Below are 18,277 nucleotides of genomic sequence, written 5' to 3' on the forward strand. Positions count from 1 at the left end.
GATGTCAAGGGTCACAGGGGTCACAAGCAGTCAGAGGGACTTGGAGAGGACTTCAGTATTTTATTCCCAGTGGGGGTTTATGGCAGGCAGAGGGCTTCCCAACAGCACTAGCGTTCAGGGCAGGAACACTTGGCTGGGGGCTGCCTCGTGTGTACACTGCTTAGCCACAACCTTCCAGAAACCAGAGCAGGCCTCTCAATAATGAAGCAGGGCCACTTCCAGAGTCAGAGGCTGGCCAAAACAATTGTACAGGCCAGAAAAACCAAACCAGACCATTTTATCACTCAGCAAAAGACGGCAGGGAAGGCGCTCAGATATGCAGGTCACATCAGTGAAACAGAACAGGAAGAGGTCAGAATGTGCAGAGTGGGTCATCAAAGTGCTAGGAAAGTCTACCAGTGGGAAAGGCTAACACTGGGGTGGAGAGCTTGCCTACTGTGTGTGAGGCCTTGGGTTAAGTTCTCAGCATCACCAAATAACTTTTCTTTTTCTTTTTAAATCTAGCTGGGCTGGACATGGTGGCATAAGCCTTTAATCTTAGCAGCTGGGAGGCAGAGGCAGATGCATTTCTGGGAGTGCAAGGCCACCGTGGTCTACCCACTGAGTTTTAGGACTGTGTAGAGAGAGACCCTGCTTTAAAAAAAAAAAAAAAAATCCAGTGGCATTTTAACTTTATAACCTAAAACCTAAAAATCTGTCAAGAACTATTTATTTCAATGGATCTATTATCAACATTATCAACATTTAACTTCCCCCATGTGACTGTATTCAGGTATAGATCAGATTAGAAATATTTCTGTTATATCCAAGATTTCACAAAAATGGGCCATTTATATTTGGTTCATTATTAAGCCAAAGCAAGAGGTTTACTTACAACACTAAGTTCTTCACCCGCTCCACAGGCACCAGATGAAGAAGCTCAGAAGACTCTTCCAGACTCAGCAGAGTATTCATAGCTTGACAAAGAACAAATAAGCTTCCTGAGGGCAGAAAAGCAGGAAAAGCACATTATTTCTCTCTCCATTGTGAAACAACTCATTACCAACATCACTTACAGGAGGCTCACTTAAGGTGAGTCTGTGCGTTCTAACACAGTACTGTATGTCAAATGTCTAAATGTAACAGAGAGCAACAGAGTCTCGAGTCAGACATGTCCCTTTCTTACAATGAGCACAAGCCCGAAGCAGAGAATAGAAGTTCATGCCACTGACTAAGAAGCCACCTGAGGCCAAGACCTCTTCTCCAGACTGGAGTGTCTGAGCCCTGCCATGCTGTGCACTTAGCTTCAGCGTCACAATGTTAGATCTGGCATTTTCACATTAGGGCTCCTTAGCCAGTGACACACATGTACATATTTCAAAATCTGAGTGAGGGGCTCCAAAACGTGAAGCACTTTTTGGTTCTAAGCACTTCAAGTAAGGGATACAATCCATGCTCCCGCATCACCTGGACCAGAACTTTCCATAACAGTAGCCCTGGGCTTTTCAAAAGCTCAGTTATCTATATATAAAATTACTCATGCTGAAATCATTCTTCAGTTAAGTCACACATCCAACAGGGTCTCGCCACCAGATATCCAGCTAACACAGAGCCTTGCTACTGGAGCAACCTCTCAGCTTCCTTCTCTGGCTGCCTGCAGCCATGCCTCCTCTGGCATCATGGACGTTCCTGGAACTGTACACGAACACAATCACTTCTTCCCTAAGTCACTTTTGGCAGGGCATGGCTGGCGTTTACCACAGCAGCAACAAGCAAGCAGCCCGAGTGCCCTGGATAAGAACTCAGGGATAAGAACTCTCTTCCCAGGAGAGGGAGCACACATGTAAGTAAGGGCGTCAGATTCTGTTTCGAGTGTGGAGCAGCGTGGCTGAGCAGGTGTATCTAGGGTTAGGTAAGAGGACCAGGAGACAGAAGGCTGAAGTGTCCCATGTTATAACAGCCTCTTGATACCTGACTTTCCTTGTGTTGAGGCAACTTGGACCCGGTCACACATGGGGTGCATACAAGTGGCACAGGTCCCTGGCACATGCATCTTTCATACAGGGAGTTAGAGCAGAACAGAGAAAGTACTATTCTGTGGCATGACTCATGTTTACATTTAATTTACAGGCAGAGAAGACAAGTGCTGATTGTCACTGACCTTTGCCAAAGCTCCCCTTGCCAACAGCCACGAAGAGCGAGTCTATGAAGCATGGCACTAGAGCTAGCGCCTTCTCTTTCTCAAGAGGTCTGTTCAGGAAGTGCAGAGAAAAAGGGAAATGCTCAATTCCCACATAATGGCAAAGAATGGGTAACATTTTAATCAAAATGTTACACACCTGTAAAACTAAAGTTATTTTCTTACCTAATATGGGGTAATATCACCAGGGCTGCCCAAGACCGAGAAAGGTAAGTGGTATCTTTAGTTGGGGGTAACTGGAGTATGGCTAGGAGATGCTCTAGCACTGGAAACTGTTCCTGTCTTCTCTTAGGGTTAGTCTTCCTCTGCTTTAAGTAGGATCTGAAGGGTAAAACAATAGACGGATATTTAACACGATGGCAAGTGTGAAAGGGTGCATCTTGAACGGAGGAGGGAACTGGAGGTGAAAGCTGGATCAAATAAACAAACGTGCAGTGCCTGGCGCTTCAACCCCATGCTTGCTTCTCTGTTTCAAGCCATTTGTACCTTAGACCAGGTCCTTCCTAGCCCGAGGACTGCTGCGGGGCAGATTTCTTATGGACAGAGACAAACCGATCTCTACTCTCGATTTCTTATTTATGTGAGACAGAGTAGAGCTATGAGCCCTGGCTAGCTTGGAAGTTGTGGCAATCCTCCTGCCTCTTACCTTCTGAGTGCTGCTGGGATTACAGGCATGAACCACCACACTCAAACATCTGTTTCCTTTTTACACGAACTTTACTATTTTCCAAATGAAGAATGATGTCACAAAATTACCGTGGTAAAATTGGCAAATATCACTTTTATTAATTATGACTGACAGTTCTCCGACTTTAATGTGGAGCAAGGTTACTGAGTGAACTTTTATGACTTAGCATTTGTTATGTGTTAGTCATACAGTACAGTTATAACTACCCCTTTCTAGTCACAGAAATAAGAGATAATATGCCTGGCAACTCATCATCCATGTCCAGTTTGGTTAACTTGCACACCAGAAGTGGACTATAATGACTTCTGTTATTTAAATCAACAAAAGGTTACATTTTTTTTTTTTTTTTTTTTTTTTTTGTTTCACACTTTTCAGGACATAGAATATTTGGAAATAGACAATTAAGTTAATTTAACTTAACTACCAATTCATTGGCTATCATACCTATTTCCCCACACCCCTAGACAGCTTCTCTGTGTAGCCAGGATTGTCCTAGAACTCACTCTATAGACCAGGCTTTCTAGAAACTCATAGAGATCTACCTGCCTCTGCACCCCAACACCCCCCATCAAGTTCTGGGATTAAAGGCATGTGCTTCTACTGCCCAGCGAGTCATCTTGCTAGTATTTTTGGCAATGAGTATGATTTGACAATCTATAAAACGATAAGATACTGAGATAATACTTTTTAAAGTCATTATTTGTCCCAGCACTGTTCTACAGTTAACTTCCTTCCTCACCTGGGGTCTTGAACACAGATCTTGCAAGCCTCAGTCCTTTCCACAGTGATAGTAAATCCAAAGGCCAACTCCAGGAAGGACTGACTGGTCCTCTCTCCCTCTCCTTGCTCACTGCCTAACTGCCTCTCCAGGCCCCTCTCCACAGCAACATTATCTTCTGCGCTATGGAGAGGCTTCTCTTACTCGGCTTCACCTTTGCCTACAGAAGTACATGAGTCTTGAAATGAGCGTGTCCACATCAATTTCCTCTTAGTTCCGGTGAGATGGACAGCCGGGATGGTACTGAGACTATGATGTTTAAGAGACAGGTCTCTCTATGGATCCCAGGCTCACCTCAGACTCACAATGTTGCTTAGCTTGGACTGTAATTGCAACACACCTCTTGCCAACTCCTTGTTTGTGTTCTAATTGAGTGTACAAGTACATGTCACCATACTCAGCTCAAACTATGACTCAAAAATCTCCACGGGAAGAGTTAAGACAAAAGTGACCTTTCACACAGACTACATCTCGGGGGGAGGGAGAAGAGGAATGCTTTCTCAGGGAAAGAGACATTGAAGTTGTAGCGCTAACTTGGGGTTAAAAGATCTAAGTTTTTGTACTATGTATTTTTCTCAGGAGGATTAAAGAACTGTGGGGTGTGACACACTGCCTCATCAATCCCTTGGCTTCCCTGAGGGGATGCCAAGAACAAAGCAGCCTCACTCCACGGCACAGAACCCAGAGTTCTAGCCACTTGCAAGAATGTGCCTGCTGGAGACTGGCTTTAGGTTGTGAAATCAAGATAGAAGACCCAAGGAAATGATTCTCCAGGAGTTACTCATTACCCAGACTCAGGTAAAAAAGCAAGACTGCGCAGGCACATTTGATAGAGAAGCTACCTTCAGAGGGGGAGGTGTACACAGGCAGTAAGGAGGCAAGTCTCCCCAATCTCAAGCTCTTAATCCAAACTATACCCCGTGACTGTGGGGACAGTGCCCCTCACCCCAGAGAATGCACCCAAGTTCAAAGCTGAATACTTAGCAAAACTCAAGGAACTCCATCCACTTACCCTAGCGTCTCTAACAAAGCACAAGGGTGGCACAGGTATAACCACTCCATCAAACACAAAATAAAGTACGGAAACAGAGTGGGGCCAGCAGGGTGGCTCAATAGGTAAAGGCACTCGCTGCCAAATCCAAGGGCCTGAGTTTGAGTCTCAGAACCCACAGAGCAGAAGGAAAGAACCCACTCACAAAAGTTGTCCTCTGACTTCACAAACGTGTCATGTACCCATCCCCACCCACCCCAGGAAAAGAAAGCATTTAAAACAGTTGGAATACAAGTATAAATGGAGCAGACTACTGTGCGCAGACACAGAAAACATGCCCAGGTGATTTACGACACAAGTACAAGACCAGCACCTCAGAGAAGAAGAGCTTTTCAACAAACACGCCAAGGCGGGTCAGCAGCCGGTCGGCCTGAACCTCGAATTAGTGCATAACTTCACATGATGGAGGGAGGGAGGGAGGGAGGGAGGGAGGGGAGGAGGGAGGGGAGAAGTACATAGTGAGGTCCTAGCTCTAAAACAAAAACAAACAAAAAAATCAAAAACACTTTTCACTTTTCAATATGTCTTATAGAACTGTTGTTTGTGTCATGAATTAATAAACTGTATTTGGCTCTTCAAAGCCCTGCCTTCACAAGTCACTATAACGCTATTACAAGAGGTGGGTTCAAACTCTTCACACTGACCATAAATAAAGCCCCAAACTCCACGTTGGGACATTCAGGATTGAAAGCACAGATGTTCACAGTAGATGAGCGAGCAATGGCCAGGAAGCAGAAATACTAAATGTCCTTCGGCACGTGAAGAATTAAATGGTGTTCCGTTCTTACCAGGGAAGCCTGCTCGGAAACAGAGGGCCGAGTTTACGGGCATAGCAACCTGGGTGAATCTCACAGGGACTGTGCTAGGTGGAAAGGCCAACCACTGGCACAAAGTGCACCGCACAACCGTACGTACAGAGCGTTCTCACGGTGATGTAAAAAGGGCAGGCTGGCTGAGTACGGGGCAGGAAGGGAAGTGTGAGTACAGCTAGGAAAGGGCGGGCGGGCGAGGGAACTGTGGAGTGGGCAGGGGCACGGGAGAAGGGAAATTATATCACTGTCTTTGAGTTCTTAGAAACAAATGGGGACAAGGGCGAACACGTCTGTGCCTCGTGCCTCTCGGTGACGACAGACAGGCCTGCTGAGGGACCACCTGCACAGACCCAGAGATGTGCATATGGACAGCACTCAGGTGAGGACGTCCAGGGACGCTGCTAAGTTGTATCCAGTTCTAACACCTCAGCAAGATTTGGTAAGATGTTGCTAGTGGGAAATGTACACACAGAACCTCTCTATACAATTTCTTGAAAGTACACATGAATTTAAAATTACCTTAAAAGGTTAACAAAAATTAATAATCACTTTTTTCTGTTTTGGTTTTATAACACAGGGTTTCTCTGTTTAGTAGCCCTGACTATCCTGGAATTTGCTTTGTAGACCAGGCTGGCCTGGAACTCAAAGAGATCCATCTGCCTCGGCCTCACAAGTGTTGGGATTAAAAGGCGTGTGCCACCACTGCCCAGCTAAACACCCCTTTTCTTTTTTTCTTGTAGCAAAGACTTTTTAATGAATATATTTTACAAATACACTGGAGAATCGTGCAATGTTGCCTGCATTGGATGCAATCCTGGGCCACAAGTCTGCACATTCCTTTGCAATTGGACCTGTGATAGCAGAACCTTTCATCTTGCCTTTATTGTTTACTATGACCCCTGCATTGTCTTCAAAATAAACACCCCATCCTTTCTTTGATAGGACTTTCATTGTCAAATTAGCACTGTTGGATGGACCTTTTGCTTAGTTCTGGTTTGCCTTTCTTAACTGTGGCCATCACCATGTTGCCCGCACCAGCAGCAGAAAGTCTGTTCAGTTGTCCATTGATGCCCTTCACAGAGATGATACAATTTTTGGCACCAGTACTGTCAGCACAGTTGATTATGGCTCCTACTGGAAGACCCAGGAAAATCCGGAATTTTGCTTGAGGACCCACCACATCCTCGCTTCGACATCTTGGATGCCCAGAAAGAGTCAGAAAAGCAACCTCTCTTTTCTTAATCACCCTCTGAGATAAACAAAGCTAACAGTTTCTGTTTCCATCCACATTTTTCTACACTCACATGCACTTGTTTTAAACTTTGCAAACTGTAATCTTATGAATCACTGTGTGTAGAGGCACAGCCTGAGCCTCCCATAACACTTTATTATGGACACTGTTCTAGAGAATATATACAGTTATCATTTTGGGCAATCAGCTAGAAATGGATAATCTTACCATCACTATAGAGAATGGATTCAGAACTTACCCCACAGTGTGTTGTGAGAAAACCAGAGGGTATTTTTCAATGGCCATGGAGCCAGTAGTGGGCGGAGCAGCCTTGTTCAGGATGAGCTTGGCTAAAATGGCCAGCGCTTCGTCACAGACCACAGAGTCACCCATCAAGAAACAATTCTCAATGTAACAGAGAAAGCTCGGTAGAAAGAGCTGAAGACAAAAACGGAAATTAACAATCATTAACAAAAAGAACACCCAGGAAAGAGATCACAACACTTCAATGGGTTTCTAGCAAGATCAGCTAGATGACAATGCAGCAACACTCTGAATGCTGTCAGGGGAGAGACACACACCTGCCTTCATTTCCCCAGTGCTGGGAATGCAGGTGTAGGTCACCACATCCAGGTAAGATAACGGGGGGGTGGTTGAGAGTGGTCTCATGCAGCACAGGGCAGTCTGAGACTTTAGGCTACAGAGCCGAGCATGAAACTATTCTCTACGTTTTTAACTCACACCCAAGTTCTTTAAGCTGACTTTTCAATTTTACCAATGGTTTATAAACTCACTTACTACTAAAAGCACAGTGGCTACTAGCTATCACTGTTTTTTGTGTGTTTATGTTTGTGTGTGTACCTGTGTGAGCACACTGGCTAGCTTGGTTCCTGTTATATAGTCCAAGCTGGCCTTGAACTCACACTGCCTCAGCCTCTGAAGTGCTGGGAGCGCAAGCATGTGTCACACCTGGCTTTATTTTTTGGCATGGTGGTTTTGGAGGTGGGGCCTAGGCAGCCCAGACTGGCCTTAAACACCCTGTCAAGTCGGGCTATTACCTCATCTTCCAGCCCCCACTTCCCAAGTGTTGGGATTACAGTCAACCTGGACAGATAGCATTTTAAATGACTTCACATATAAAGTATCCCATACAACTTATGACTGACTGCAATTGCTTTAAAAGTATACTAAAATAGCAAGCACCGATTCTGCTCCTCTCAAAAAGCAACAAAACAGAAAAATCGCAAAATTTCAAATTTGATTATACTGTGACATAATTAGAAAGTACCCTAAAATCAATGTCTTGCTTACCTGTTCAAACTGCTTCATAGCAAACATGACTTCAGAAAAATCCAAAATCAAACGTCTCTCAAACTTGCTTTCAAATATCTGTGAAGCAAAGATGAAAAAGTATTTATAAATGTATACAGTTCCTTCCTTACCCCTACAGTAAGGGATGGCAGGCACACCACAGGCCAACCATTATTCATTCCATTCAAAGGCTTAACCAGCTCTGAAGGAACTTAGATGCAGAGCGTGGCACCTCAGTGACTACTGCAGACACTAACGGCTGCTTGGACCTTTCCCAGCTACACACAATCACACCAGGAAAAGCAGAAGGCTCCATAGAAACTCAGTTTTGTATTTTCAGTCCCATGTCAACATGTTTTCAAAACCCACTAGAATGCAGACAGCAGATATGATCCTGCTTCAATTCTTCTGGGGCCTTTCGGACTTACAGGATAAACCCTAACCTTTCACAGCAAAGAGAGTTCTACCGCTATCTATCACATTTTTCTCAATTGTTTGTGTGCTCAGACTACACACATTTATGAACACAGGTCAGGCATTAAAGTTTCATCAGGGGTTTTCCCCTCTGCTGGCAAACTGTTAAGAAACTTTTAAAGACCACTACGATCATAATTCAACAGACATTTCTAACCCATTAATCCACCATACTGTAACTACTCACTGCCAGGCTCCCTTACCCAGCCATAAGGGCAGGCATCATACCTACCCTGGCATATGCAGCACACCCCACTGCACAGGAAACTACGCATGTTCACTGTTTGCTTTGGACTTTATCTGTGCTCCATCCGGCTTGTTCCCATCATGACATGCAGCTCCCTAACAAGCTCAATCGCTTGGGGGCAGAGCATTTGCCACGCTTCATTTGTATTTCTCAGCAGGTATACTCAATGCTAAACACATTATTAACTACTCAAGTAAGTAACATCTGCTGAAGTGAACTACCTTCTCTATGGTTTCTTTGGTGAGGGTCTCCGGCAAGGAAACATTTTCAGCTAGAAGCAAAGCAGAAACCACATCCAAGAGGGTCTTCCGGCAAGATGTGGAAAGACTGTCTGTCTGCAATGCTTCAGACAACACCTGTAATAATCAAAGAGAAAACAAGGCACACATAGCAATCTCTACTTCACCCCCACCCTTCAGCGCTGGGGACCATCAGTCCTTCGCACATGCCAGGTGAGTGCAGGACACAGCCACACCCCAGCCCCAGCCTTTAACAAACGCTTAGGCACATTGGACTGGGAAACTCACCCGACAGACGTCAGCAGGCCTGGCTATTTTTGACCCACTTCCGTGTTTCACAAGGATCAGCAATGTTTCCAGCAGCCGACTCATCTGTTCAGAGTTTTCAGAGCAGTTTGTTTTTGTCATTTTGTTGTGTAGCTCCAGGAGTGATTCCTTCAAATCAGGAATTTGAGAGAAAGAGTAACTACAAAACACCAAACCCATTTGCTCATGCAATAACAGGATGTCCTGTGACAGCTCATCTTCTCACACTCTTATTACTAATGAAGGGGGCACAGTTCAGGCATCACTAGACAACGGCAGCTAGTATTTCCTGAGTACTTCATTCTTTGGAAGTACTTACTCAACACCTTCACAGCATCCTTGACATAGGTAACATCAGCCCCATTTTATCATATGAAAATACCAAGTAACAGGTACTCTACATAACTTCTCCAAGGCACACTTGCAATAACTGGTAGAACCAAGATACAAGCAGGAAATCTGGCGATTGTCTCAGCCACTATGATCCACTGTATTGTATGATACCACAAAACAAGCAAGCAAGCAAACAAGAAAGACTACGGGGAGGATGCAAGATCGATGTATGGCTAGAAGCATAAAGGAGCTGATAAGGAATCCAATCTCTAACAGCGTTCAGCTCAGAGCAATGACAAAGGGTATGCAGACTGTCCTGGTACATATCCATTCCTAAAAATTAGAACTTACTTGCAAACAGTCAAAAAACACACCAAAGTGTTCCTTAAAGATATAGACTACAGTGGATTTGGCCATGTTTTTCAGCGTTTCCCCAACTAAAATCCATGGTAGTTGAGTTTCTGTTTCAGTAACTGGCCCTAGCTTTTGCAAAATGAGCTTCAACGCCTGTGGGAATGCAAGAGAAAGCAATTAAAACATTTTTTTGGATAGTAATTTTTAAAGAAAGCCTTAAGCTGTGGTTTATCATACTGATCTTATTAAAAATTTAGGATATGGCAGCTTTGACTTATAACTCAACATCCCAGGTGCTGGGATTACAGGTAAGTACCAACCACACTGCCTAGCCTTAGGATGTGGAATTTATCATAGAAAAGCCTCTCTCCCCTCCACCCATAACCATCAATTGATGTTATAGTTTCAAGTACTCGGGACCAAGAAGACCAATGTGATTTTATAAGTAAAAGTACCCAAAGTGTACATTAAAAAGCACATTATTAACCTTGACACTCCCCAGTTTGTACTTCCTATGTATCCTAGGAATTCTACCCACCCTGACACCGTTCACTTTATTCTCTGTTGTCCTTCTGCAAACTTCAAATATCCCCCCCCCCCTTTACCTGGCCTGTACAGGAATGAAACATATTTCTGACTCCTTTGCACATCTCAAAGAGCAACTGTCCGACTCCTTCCACTTTTTCTGGATGCTCATTAAGATCAAGAAACATTAAATTGAAAAGTGCATTTTTATCAGAGACCTAAAATGAGAAATGGAAAATTTCCCTTACAAGGATGACTAAATAAGAATCCATACTATTTTATATACTCATATTTAAATAGGGTCTGAAAAACTCTGAAAGGAACAGAATGTGTAATGATTTCAAACTACTAGAATCACGTACTTGCCCTCGTAATTGTCACATGAGGGTGATGAATTCAGATATGGTAAGAAAGCATGTGCTAAGAAAAACAACATAAAGCAACATTCTATCTTTTAAAGTAAATCAAGCATTTATATTTTATGAGCACAAAAGAAACTTAATACCAATGTTTTTATTTTATTACCAAAACCTAAAATTCACCAGGAAAAGCAAAAAAAAAAAAAAAAAAAAAAAAATCAGACCAACATAAATGGTACTTAGCTTCACTGAGTTAGTTCAAAGGACATTTTATAACATATTATATACACTGAAAGCTGTAAAGACCTAAGTAACAGAATGACTCTAATTACAGTTCACTAATTAGTTGGTAAAGTCTAAACCTTAGAGCGACACAAGCTGGAAATAATATCAAGCTTCTGTTTATGTATTTTAAAAAGTTACTTTGTAATTACATTTTAAAAAACATCTATTCTGATCATCAGATTCCTCACAATCTACTACCAATAAGTACATAAAACAGCAGACTAACCTTTCTCATCAAAAAAGTGAAACTTTCGGCAGCAAAATTTCTTATGTGTAGTTTTTTATGCGCCAAGAGGGTACTGTACATGCTGTAAAAGGAGAAAGACGGGCAGTTAGGTATCAGTTTAGTACACACGTGCTTCACGTCAGCATCTGGTCAACAGTGCTAGTATGCACACATGATCACAGAGACAGCCAGGCTCAAACTGAAGGCTGAGGCCAGAGACAACAGCGTAAGTTAAGTGGCGTTGGACTTCAAAGAAACATTTCATGAAACGGTGAAACTCATGATGACTTCAGAAAGGCGGGGTGAATTGGGGTGTGAACTGGAGAGCTTATTATTAGGAAGAGCAAAGATGGGTAAGTAGTAAGTAAACGATCACACTCAGGAACTTATAAGGAGGCAGGAGGCGTGTCTCAAAGAGGAGGGTTGATAAGGCAAGAGAGGGGACTTGATGGATAAATCTGCCCAGGTAAACATGTAGCTCTGAAGCCCAGGCAGAGGAATCTGGGCACTAGTTTACATTTCTACAAGTAATTCCTCTGCTTTACTTTATTTAATCAGCACAGCTCTATAAGCTGGGCACTATTATTACTTCCATTATTTAGAGAGTGAGCTGAGGGGAAGGGTAAACAATGTGTACACTGTCACATACCACACCGCTATAACTAATTATGTAACCACACAGGTTAGCCTACTTAATGATGGAAAAAAACCAGAATATAACTATCCTACGTTTGCCATGTTTCTAGTATCTAACAGCTCCTTACTAATTACAGGTGCAAATAAAAAGTGGCTGAAATACCCTATTTCGGTTAGATTAAGTTGGTGTAACAAATAAAGGAAGAAAAAAGAGGCTAATCTAGTTAAAAAAAAACTAGTCAATAATGGAAACTTGAGGTATCAGGGCATGGGAAGAGGCAAGTGTCAGAGAGATTGGGCAAAGGCAGACCTAGAAGATGTCGGAGTCCCCACAATGAAGCTGAACACCTCCTAGTAAGACAGAGCCCTTTATGATCTGATCTCTTCCTACTGCTTCTCTGCTGTTAACCTATCTTACCCTTACACATACCAGTGTGTGCCCAGGAAGCCTCTCCCTCTTAATATAACACAGAACAAAGATTTCTATCTGTTTTATATGTGACTCTCCCAAGAAATTTAACAGCAGACAGCATTCACGACAAGTTCTCTGAGCTGCATGAGTGACAGAAGAGTTCTGGAATCTGGAATCACTACACCAAAGAATCAAAGATGCCTCTAAAGAGCCAAGACAGAAGAAGGCTGGTTTCACTGTCCTGCCCCACACCCACACCTTCTGTTGGGATGCACAGGACTGATCTTTGTTCCTACAGTAATCTTAGTAGAAATAATCAGAAAACCAAATGAGAGCTCTACTAAGTCTGACGGATTTGAACAGATATCGATCTTTTCTTTTCTTTAGACAAAAAGGCTTCAAGGAACTCACTCTCCTTCTACATCCCTGTGTATTTAGAGATGGCATCTCTGCTAGCTGAACATTTTAAACGGGGTTCTTCAGCAGCTCAGGGTTTTGTAGAGGACAGGATTATATTTCGGAGAACTATAATAAAGCCTGTGTTACCTAAGTGAAGAAACAAAACAAAACGCAGCCAAAGAGGTACAGAATTCAAAGCCAGCATGGCTCGTATGGGGGTGTGGGTTGCTAATATGATAAATTCCAAGTCAAGTTTAGATGGCAGGAATCACTTTAGGAGATGAAGAAAGTACGTAGGTATGCTACACACAGCAGACTGACAGACCAGCTGGCATGCAGACCACGGTGACTGGTAAATCAGCTCTGAACAAGGAAATAAGCCAGAGTCGGGGAGAGGTCAGGACAAAGGACGAAGGCATATCAAGACACCCTGCACGAATAAAGGGTCACCTGTATATCTTGGGCATGTCCGTCACCATCAGTCTCCACAGGTACTTGTACAGGTACGACAGCGAGGTGAAAGCCCACTCTAACAGTGCCGTGTCCTGAGTCTCCAGGATGGAGGTGACTGTCAGGAAGAAGTCTTCAAAATGCGGGTAGAAATCGGTCTGCAGATCCCGTGCCAACTGTACTACCAAACTGGATGGAAAACGAAGCAACAACAACAACAACAAAGGCTGTATGATGACACAGATAGCATAGGTAGCTTATGGTTATTTCATGAATTAAACTGAAGCACTTCTATTGTTGCTGCTTTAGTTTCTGAGACAAGCTCTTGTCTTGTTATGTAACCCAGGCTGGACAAGATCCACCTGCATCTACCTCCTGAGTGCAAGGATTATAGAGTTGTCATTCACAGCTCAAGTCTTCCTCCCTCCCTTTGGTTTTTTCTCCCCCTTCTTCTTTAAGACAGGGTTTCTCAGTGTGATCCTAGCTGCCCTGAACTCACTCGGTAGACCAGGCTGGTCTCAAACTCAGAGATACGCCTGCCTCTGCCTTCTGAGCAATGAGATTAAAGGCATGCTCCACCCCTGCTCAGCAGCTCAAATCTTAGGAGATAGAAAAGTCTTGAAGTCTGTACAGATGAGCAGAGAAATCAAAGCAGAAACAGTCAGTGCAGAATGTGGGGACCCCCTCCCCTAGTGTCAAAGAAGCACACAGCTCTTGCGGGAGCTGTATGTGTAATGTATGTACGGCAGAGCAAGTGTTACCCTGCTTTACGGCAACATACCCTTTTCTGATATAGTAAACTAAAAAGGGAGGCAGATTTATCTAAATTATAAACACTACTTAAGGTCAGTGATGAGACATGACTTTCTTAAAACTCAGATAAATGCCATCAAGTCTTCATTTGAGACGTGACTTACTCCAAAAGAGGTTGGTAGGCAAAACTGTTCCTAATCTGCAGGTGAGTCTTCAAGCTCTGAACAATTTCATTTTGATGATAGACCAACTGGTTAAAAGACTGGCATTTGTCAATGACTTCTTTGTAAAATTTCCCTGGATTAACGGGGGAAAAAAAAAAAAAAAAAAAAAAAAAAAGGATTATGATCTGTTTCTCCATCACATCACTAGTTGGAAACATACAAAGTACACATTCTGGGAGAATAAAACATAAAACAAAAATACCGAAGTGCTCTGTAAGGTTCAGCTCTCTCCACTTCAGCAGAGCTTCAAAGAAGTAGGTTTCAACCTCCTGCAAGAGTAAGGTAGCCCATTAGTGCAACTCCAAGGCAACTGACCAAGCTTGGCACATGAAACTCTTCATGATCTTTCCCATCTCTCCCACGCCACTCACCACACACGCATGTACCCTGAGCACATCTTTTAAGACTGAACAGTTTTATAGGCTCTCAAATGTGACTCACATTTCCTAGCTTCTGCTGCTTTTCTAAGACCTTTCCCTCAGTTTGAAAGAGCCATTTTTGTCCTCACACAAACAGCAAAATTCAATTAGGGTAAAATCTTACACAGATCATCTTTTGACATCCTTCTTACTCTCAAAGAACTCATTCTGAGTTCTCAAAGCATTTTATACTGATCTAGACGGTACCATTTAACACACTGAAGAGGTCAGAAGACAATGCACGCAAAGACTCAGAGTAGACTCTGATTAGTAATAGATGGAGAAGAACTGAGGTTGAAACCCCAAGCTAAAGGTGTCTACATCAACAACAGCTTGAAAGACTAGCAGAAACATAAGGGCTTGAGGCAGCAAAAAAGGAAAACACTTCTTCAGAGAAGAACGACAGGGATGTGGTTAGAATGGGAAATTGTGTAGTCTAGCATCTCTCATTTTAAAGAGGAAGAAACTATACCCCAAGAAATCAATTTCTTTGAAATCAGAGTTGAAACAAACAAACAAACAAAAAAACCCCAAACCAAAAATACCAGGTCTGTAGATCCGCTTGAAATGTACGAGAAGAGTTTCCAAATCAAGTCAAGCTGACTATTCAACCCTGCATCACCCAAATCACCCAACTGAACCCACAGCAAGGATGGAAATGCCCAAGCCCGTATGGCACGACTCCAGAATGGTAACAGCTAGCAACATACAGATATTGAGGACTTTTGAAAGTGAATTTAAAATGTATTTGCTATGTGTGCTTTCTTTTCTAAATACCACAGGTCTAAATCGCTGCCATGTACATTAAAAACCGTCTTGAAAAACAGTTACTTATGTTAGCAAAACGGTTTGAAGTTGCTAATATCAATGTTCTCTTACCTCATCATAGCTTGCTGTTCTGTCAATGCGGTGGATGATATCAATGTTCACATTCCCCAGTCTTTCAGCAAATGTAAGAAACTGCGAAGAAAAGCATGTTTAAGGCACATTAGCATTTAATGCTTGTATCTTGCTATTGGTTGGAGTTCACTACACCACAACCACATCAGACTCTGAAGGTAAAATGTTTAGAGCTTCAACAGCTTTTTATGAACTGTCATCACAAATAACAGTACCCTTAGCTTGTCATTTCAGACAACAGATCCTGTTGATCATAAAATGTGTAACTTTTTTTAAAAAATAAGAAAGGCTACCACTGATGAAACACAAAAGGAAAATGTAAGAACTCTAAACAAATGCATTGTGCAACTACTTGCCGACAATAAATACTTCCATATTTTTGCATAACTTACTTTTTAAAAATGTATTTATTTACTTACTTTTGACTTATATATCCCAGGCTTGCCTGGAACTGGCTATGTAGACAAGAGTGACCTTTAAATTTAACCTCGGATCCTCCTGTTCTGGGATATCAGATACTAGCCACCACACATCATTTACTTATTATTATTTATTTGTTATTAATGAGGTGTAGGTGTGCCAGAGATCCAACCTAGGGCTTCCTGCACGCCAACCAAGTAACCAAGTACTCTAACAACTGATCTACCTGCTAAGCTATGGTTTTCCAATGCCATTTCCACATAGGTGGAGGAAGCTGGATGACCGCTGACATGTACACCTGCTGAGTCTTTCATATTTCATACCACACTAAAAGCACAGGGATCTATATAAATCATGGCAAGAAGTGTTTTTCTTCCTTTCTTTCTTTTTCTTTTTCGTTTTCTTTTTGTAAAACTCAGGCAGACTCCGTCACAGTAAGATCTGGAAAGACAGTAACTAGCTGGAAGTCACTCAGCACTTGCCCCCCCCCCCCCCCGCGGCCCTCAGCTCAGTCTTCACGGTTAAAGGGGAGACGCATTTGCAGGAAACACGGGAAATCTCCCGGCCATGCATCTGAGCCTGAACTGACGGGAACTGCACAGACAGGCCAGCGCTCACCGCCCAAACCCCCCAGCTTCCCCGGGAACTCGCATTTGCTACAACGGCAGGGCTCGGGCCGAGCGATCCCAGCTCGCCCCCGACTCTGCAGCCCCAGGGATCCCGGTATCCGCTTAGTCAGACAGAGGCCGCGGTGGGGGCCGCGGCTCCCGGCCCAAACGCCCGCGCTCACCCGGTACGTGTTCTCCGTCTTGTGGGAAAGCGGCTTGGGCTTCATGGCTGCGAGGAGCAGCGGCCCTCCGCGGGCCTCCGGGGGGGCAGGAAGGCGCCCGCGGGCGGCACGGAGCAGACGGCGGCGCGCACACGCTTCTCTCCGGGGCTGGCTCGCCTGCTCTCCTTCACGTGCAGTCCGCACCGCTGGGCGCCGCCATATTGAGAAAGCCGGATGTGGCGGTCACGTGGGCGGAAGAGGCGGGCCGAGCAGCGCGCTCTTCCGGGCAGCCAGTCCTGCGGTTTGCGGGAGCGCAGTTAGTTGACCAATAAAAGACGAGCTCGGTGGTTTGCTTTTTTTTTTGTGGACTTACTTGATTTTCTTTTTGGGGGGAGTTTTTCTGTTTTGTCGTCATTTACATGTTGGTTTTGATTTTCGTTTTAATGGATTTTTTTTTTTTTAAAGAGTCGAACATAAAGTTGAGTAAGTAGGGAGAAGTTGGAAGAGGGAAAACATGATCAAACTATATTGAGTGAAAATATTAATAAAAAAAGCAACATATGTTTTTATTACACAGAAAACACAGCAGTCACTATCGGCTAACATTGCTGTTCGCTATAGACCCTGCACTGTCAAAGGCCCTTATTCACCCATAATTTACAGTAATGCTTGTTATACACTGAATGTAAGGTGCATGTGTTTTTTAAAGCTCCCTTGGCATGCAAGGAAACCAAAGTTTGCGGTTGGTGTGATGATCTTTCACTCTCAAATTCAGAGGCTCAGGTTTTATTTTGTTGGCCCTGGGAATCAAAGCATGCCAAGAAACAGCCCTACCACTGAGCTATTATAACCAACAGCTCCTAATACAATCTTACTAGTTTGAAGAAAAAAGGGGAATTTAATGAAGATTCTTCAGTTTCATTCACAACATTTTTCCTTTGGTATTTTCCATAACAGTTTAACGTCTATGTGTAGCATGTTGTTAAGCACGATTGTTCAATTGTATACAATGTGTATGTGTATATATGTACAGTTTTTAAAATACTTAATAACTTTTCTCCATTTAATGTTTGTTTGATTAAATATTTCCTGGGAGTCTACTAAGAAATATTTAAAGTGCTCATATCTTAGAAAGTCAAGACAAACTGTAAGTAGAGAGTTGGATGCATTGCCTTATAGACCACTGGTATCTACAAGGCGATCTGGGCTATTGTTTGAAGGAAATTTGAGAGAAGAAAGCATTGTGGAGCTTGACATAAACTGTTGGCTATTTCTATTAATCATAGACTATATTTGTAAATAACTTCTGCCTAAGAGAAGTTACTTTTCGGAGACCTGATGGGTATTTAACCTCGGTGACCAGCTCTGTTTATGCTCAGAACCTCGACTGCCATAAGACATATAGTCACAGAGTTACAGACATTTGCACAAACATTGCATGTATAACGTTCATGAAGAAGCCTATAAAAAGAAAATGAATGAGCCATGGAGCTTTTT

General features: G+C 43.1%; 1 protein-coding gene across 1 annotated transcript in view; it reads right to left on the minus strand.

Annotated features, from left to right (window-relative positions):
- Utp20 (UTP20 small subunit processome component) overlaps positions 1–16,909 on the minus strand; it is a 72,642-nt gene extending 55,733 nt beyond the window's left edge. The window contains exons 1-15 of the mRNA XM_051206343.1: positions 16,802–16,909; positions 15,571–15,651; positions 14,475–14,541; positions 14,213–14,345; positions 13,296–13,484; positions 11,399–11,480; positions 10,609–10,746; positions 10,001–10,156; positions 9,299–9,445; positions 8,993–9,127; positions 8,051–8,128; positions 6,999–7,177; positions 2,345–2,500; positions 2,141–2,229; positions 875–980 (exon numbers count right to left, since the gene is read on the minus strand). Of these exons, the coding sequence (XP_051062300.1) occupies positions 875–980; positions 2,141–2,229; positions 2,345–2,500; positions 6,999–7,177; positions 8,051–8,128; positions 8,993–9,127; positions 9,299–9,445; positions 10,001–10,156; positions 10,609–10,746; positions 11,399–11,480; positions 13,296–13,484; positions 14,213–14,345; positions 14,475–14,541; positions 15,571–15,651; positions 16,802–16,846 (1,781 nt within the window). The 5' untranslated portion in view covers positions 16,847–16,909. The remainder of the gene's footprint in view (positions 1–874; positions 981–2,140; positions 2,230–2,344; positions 2,501–6,998; positions 7,178–8,050; positions 8,129–8,992; positions 9,128–9,298; positions 9,446–10,000; positions 10,157–10,608; positions 10,747–11,398; positions 11,481–13,295; positions 13,485–14,212; positions 14,346–14,474; positions 14,542–15,570; positions 15,652–16,801) is intronic.
- Between the last annotated feature and the right edge of the window lie 1,368 nt (positions 16,910–18,277).

Source organism: Phodopus roborovskii, unplaced genomic scaffold (genome assembly GCF_943737965.1).
Source record: "Phodopus roborovskii unplaced genomic scaffold, PHOROB, whole genome shotgun sequence".
In the NCBI taxonomy this organism is placed as follows: domain Eukaryota; kingdom Metazoa; phylum Chordata; class Mammalia; order Rodentia; family Cricetidae; genus Phodopus; species Phodopus roborovskii.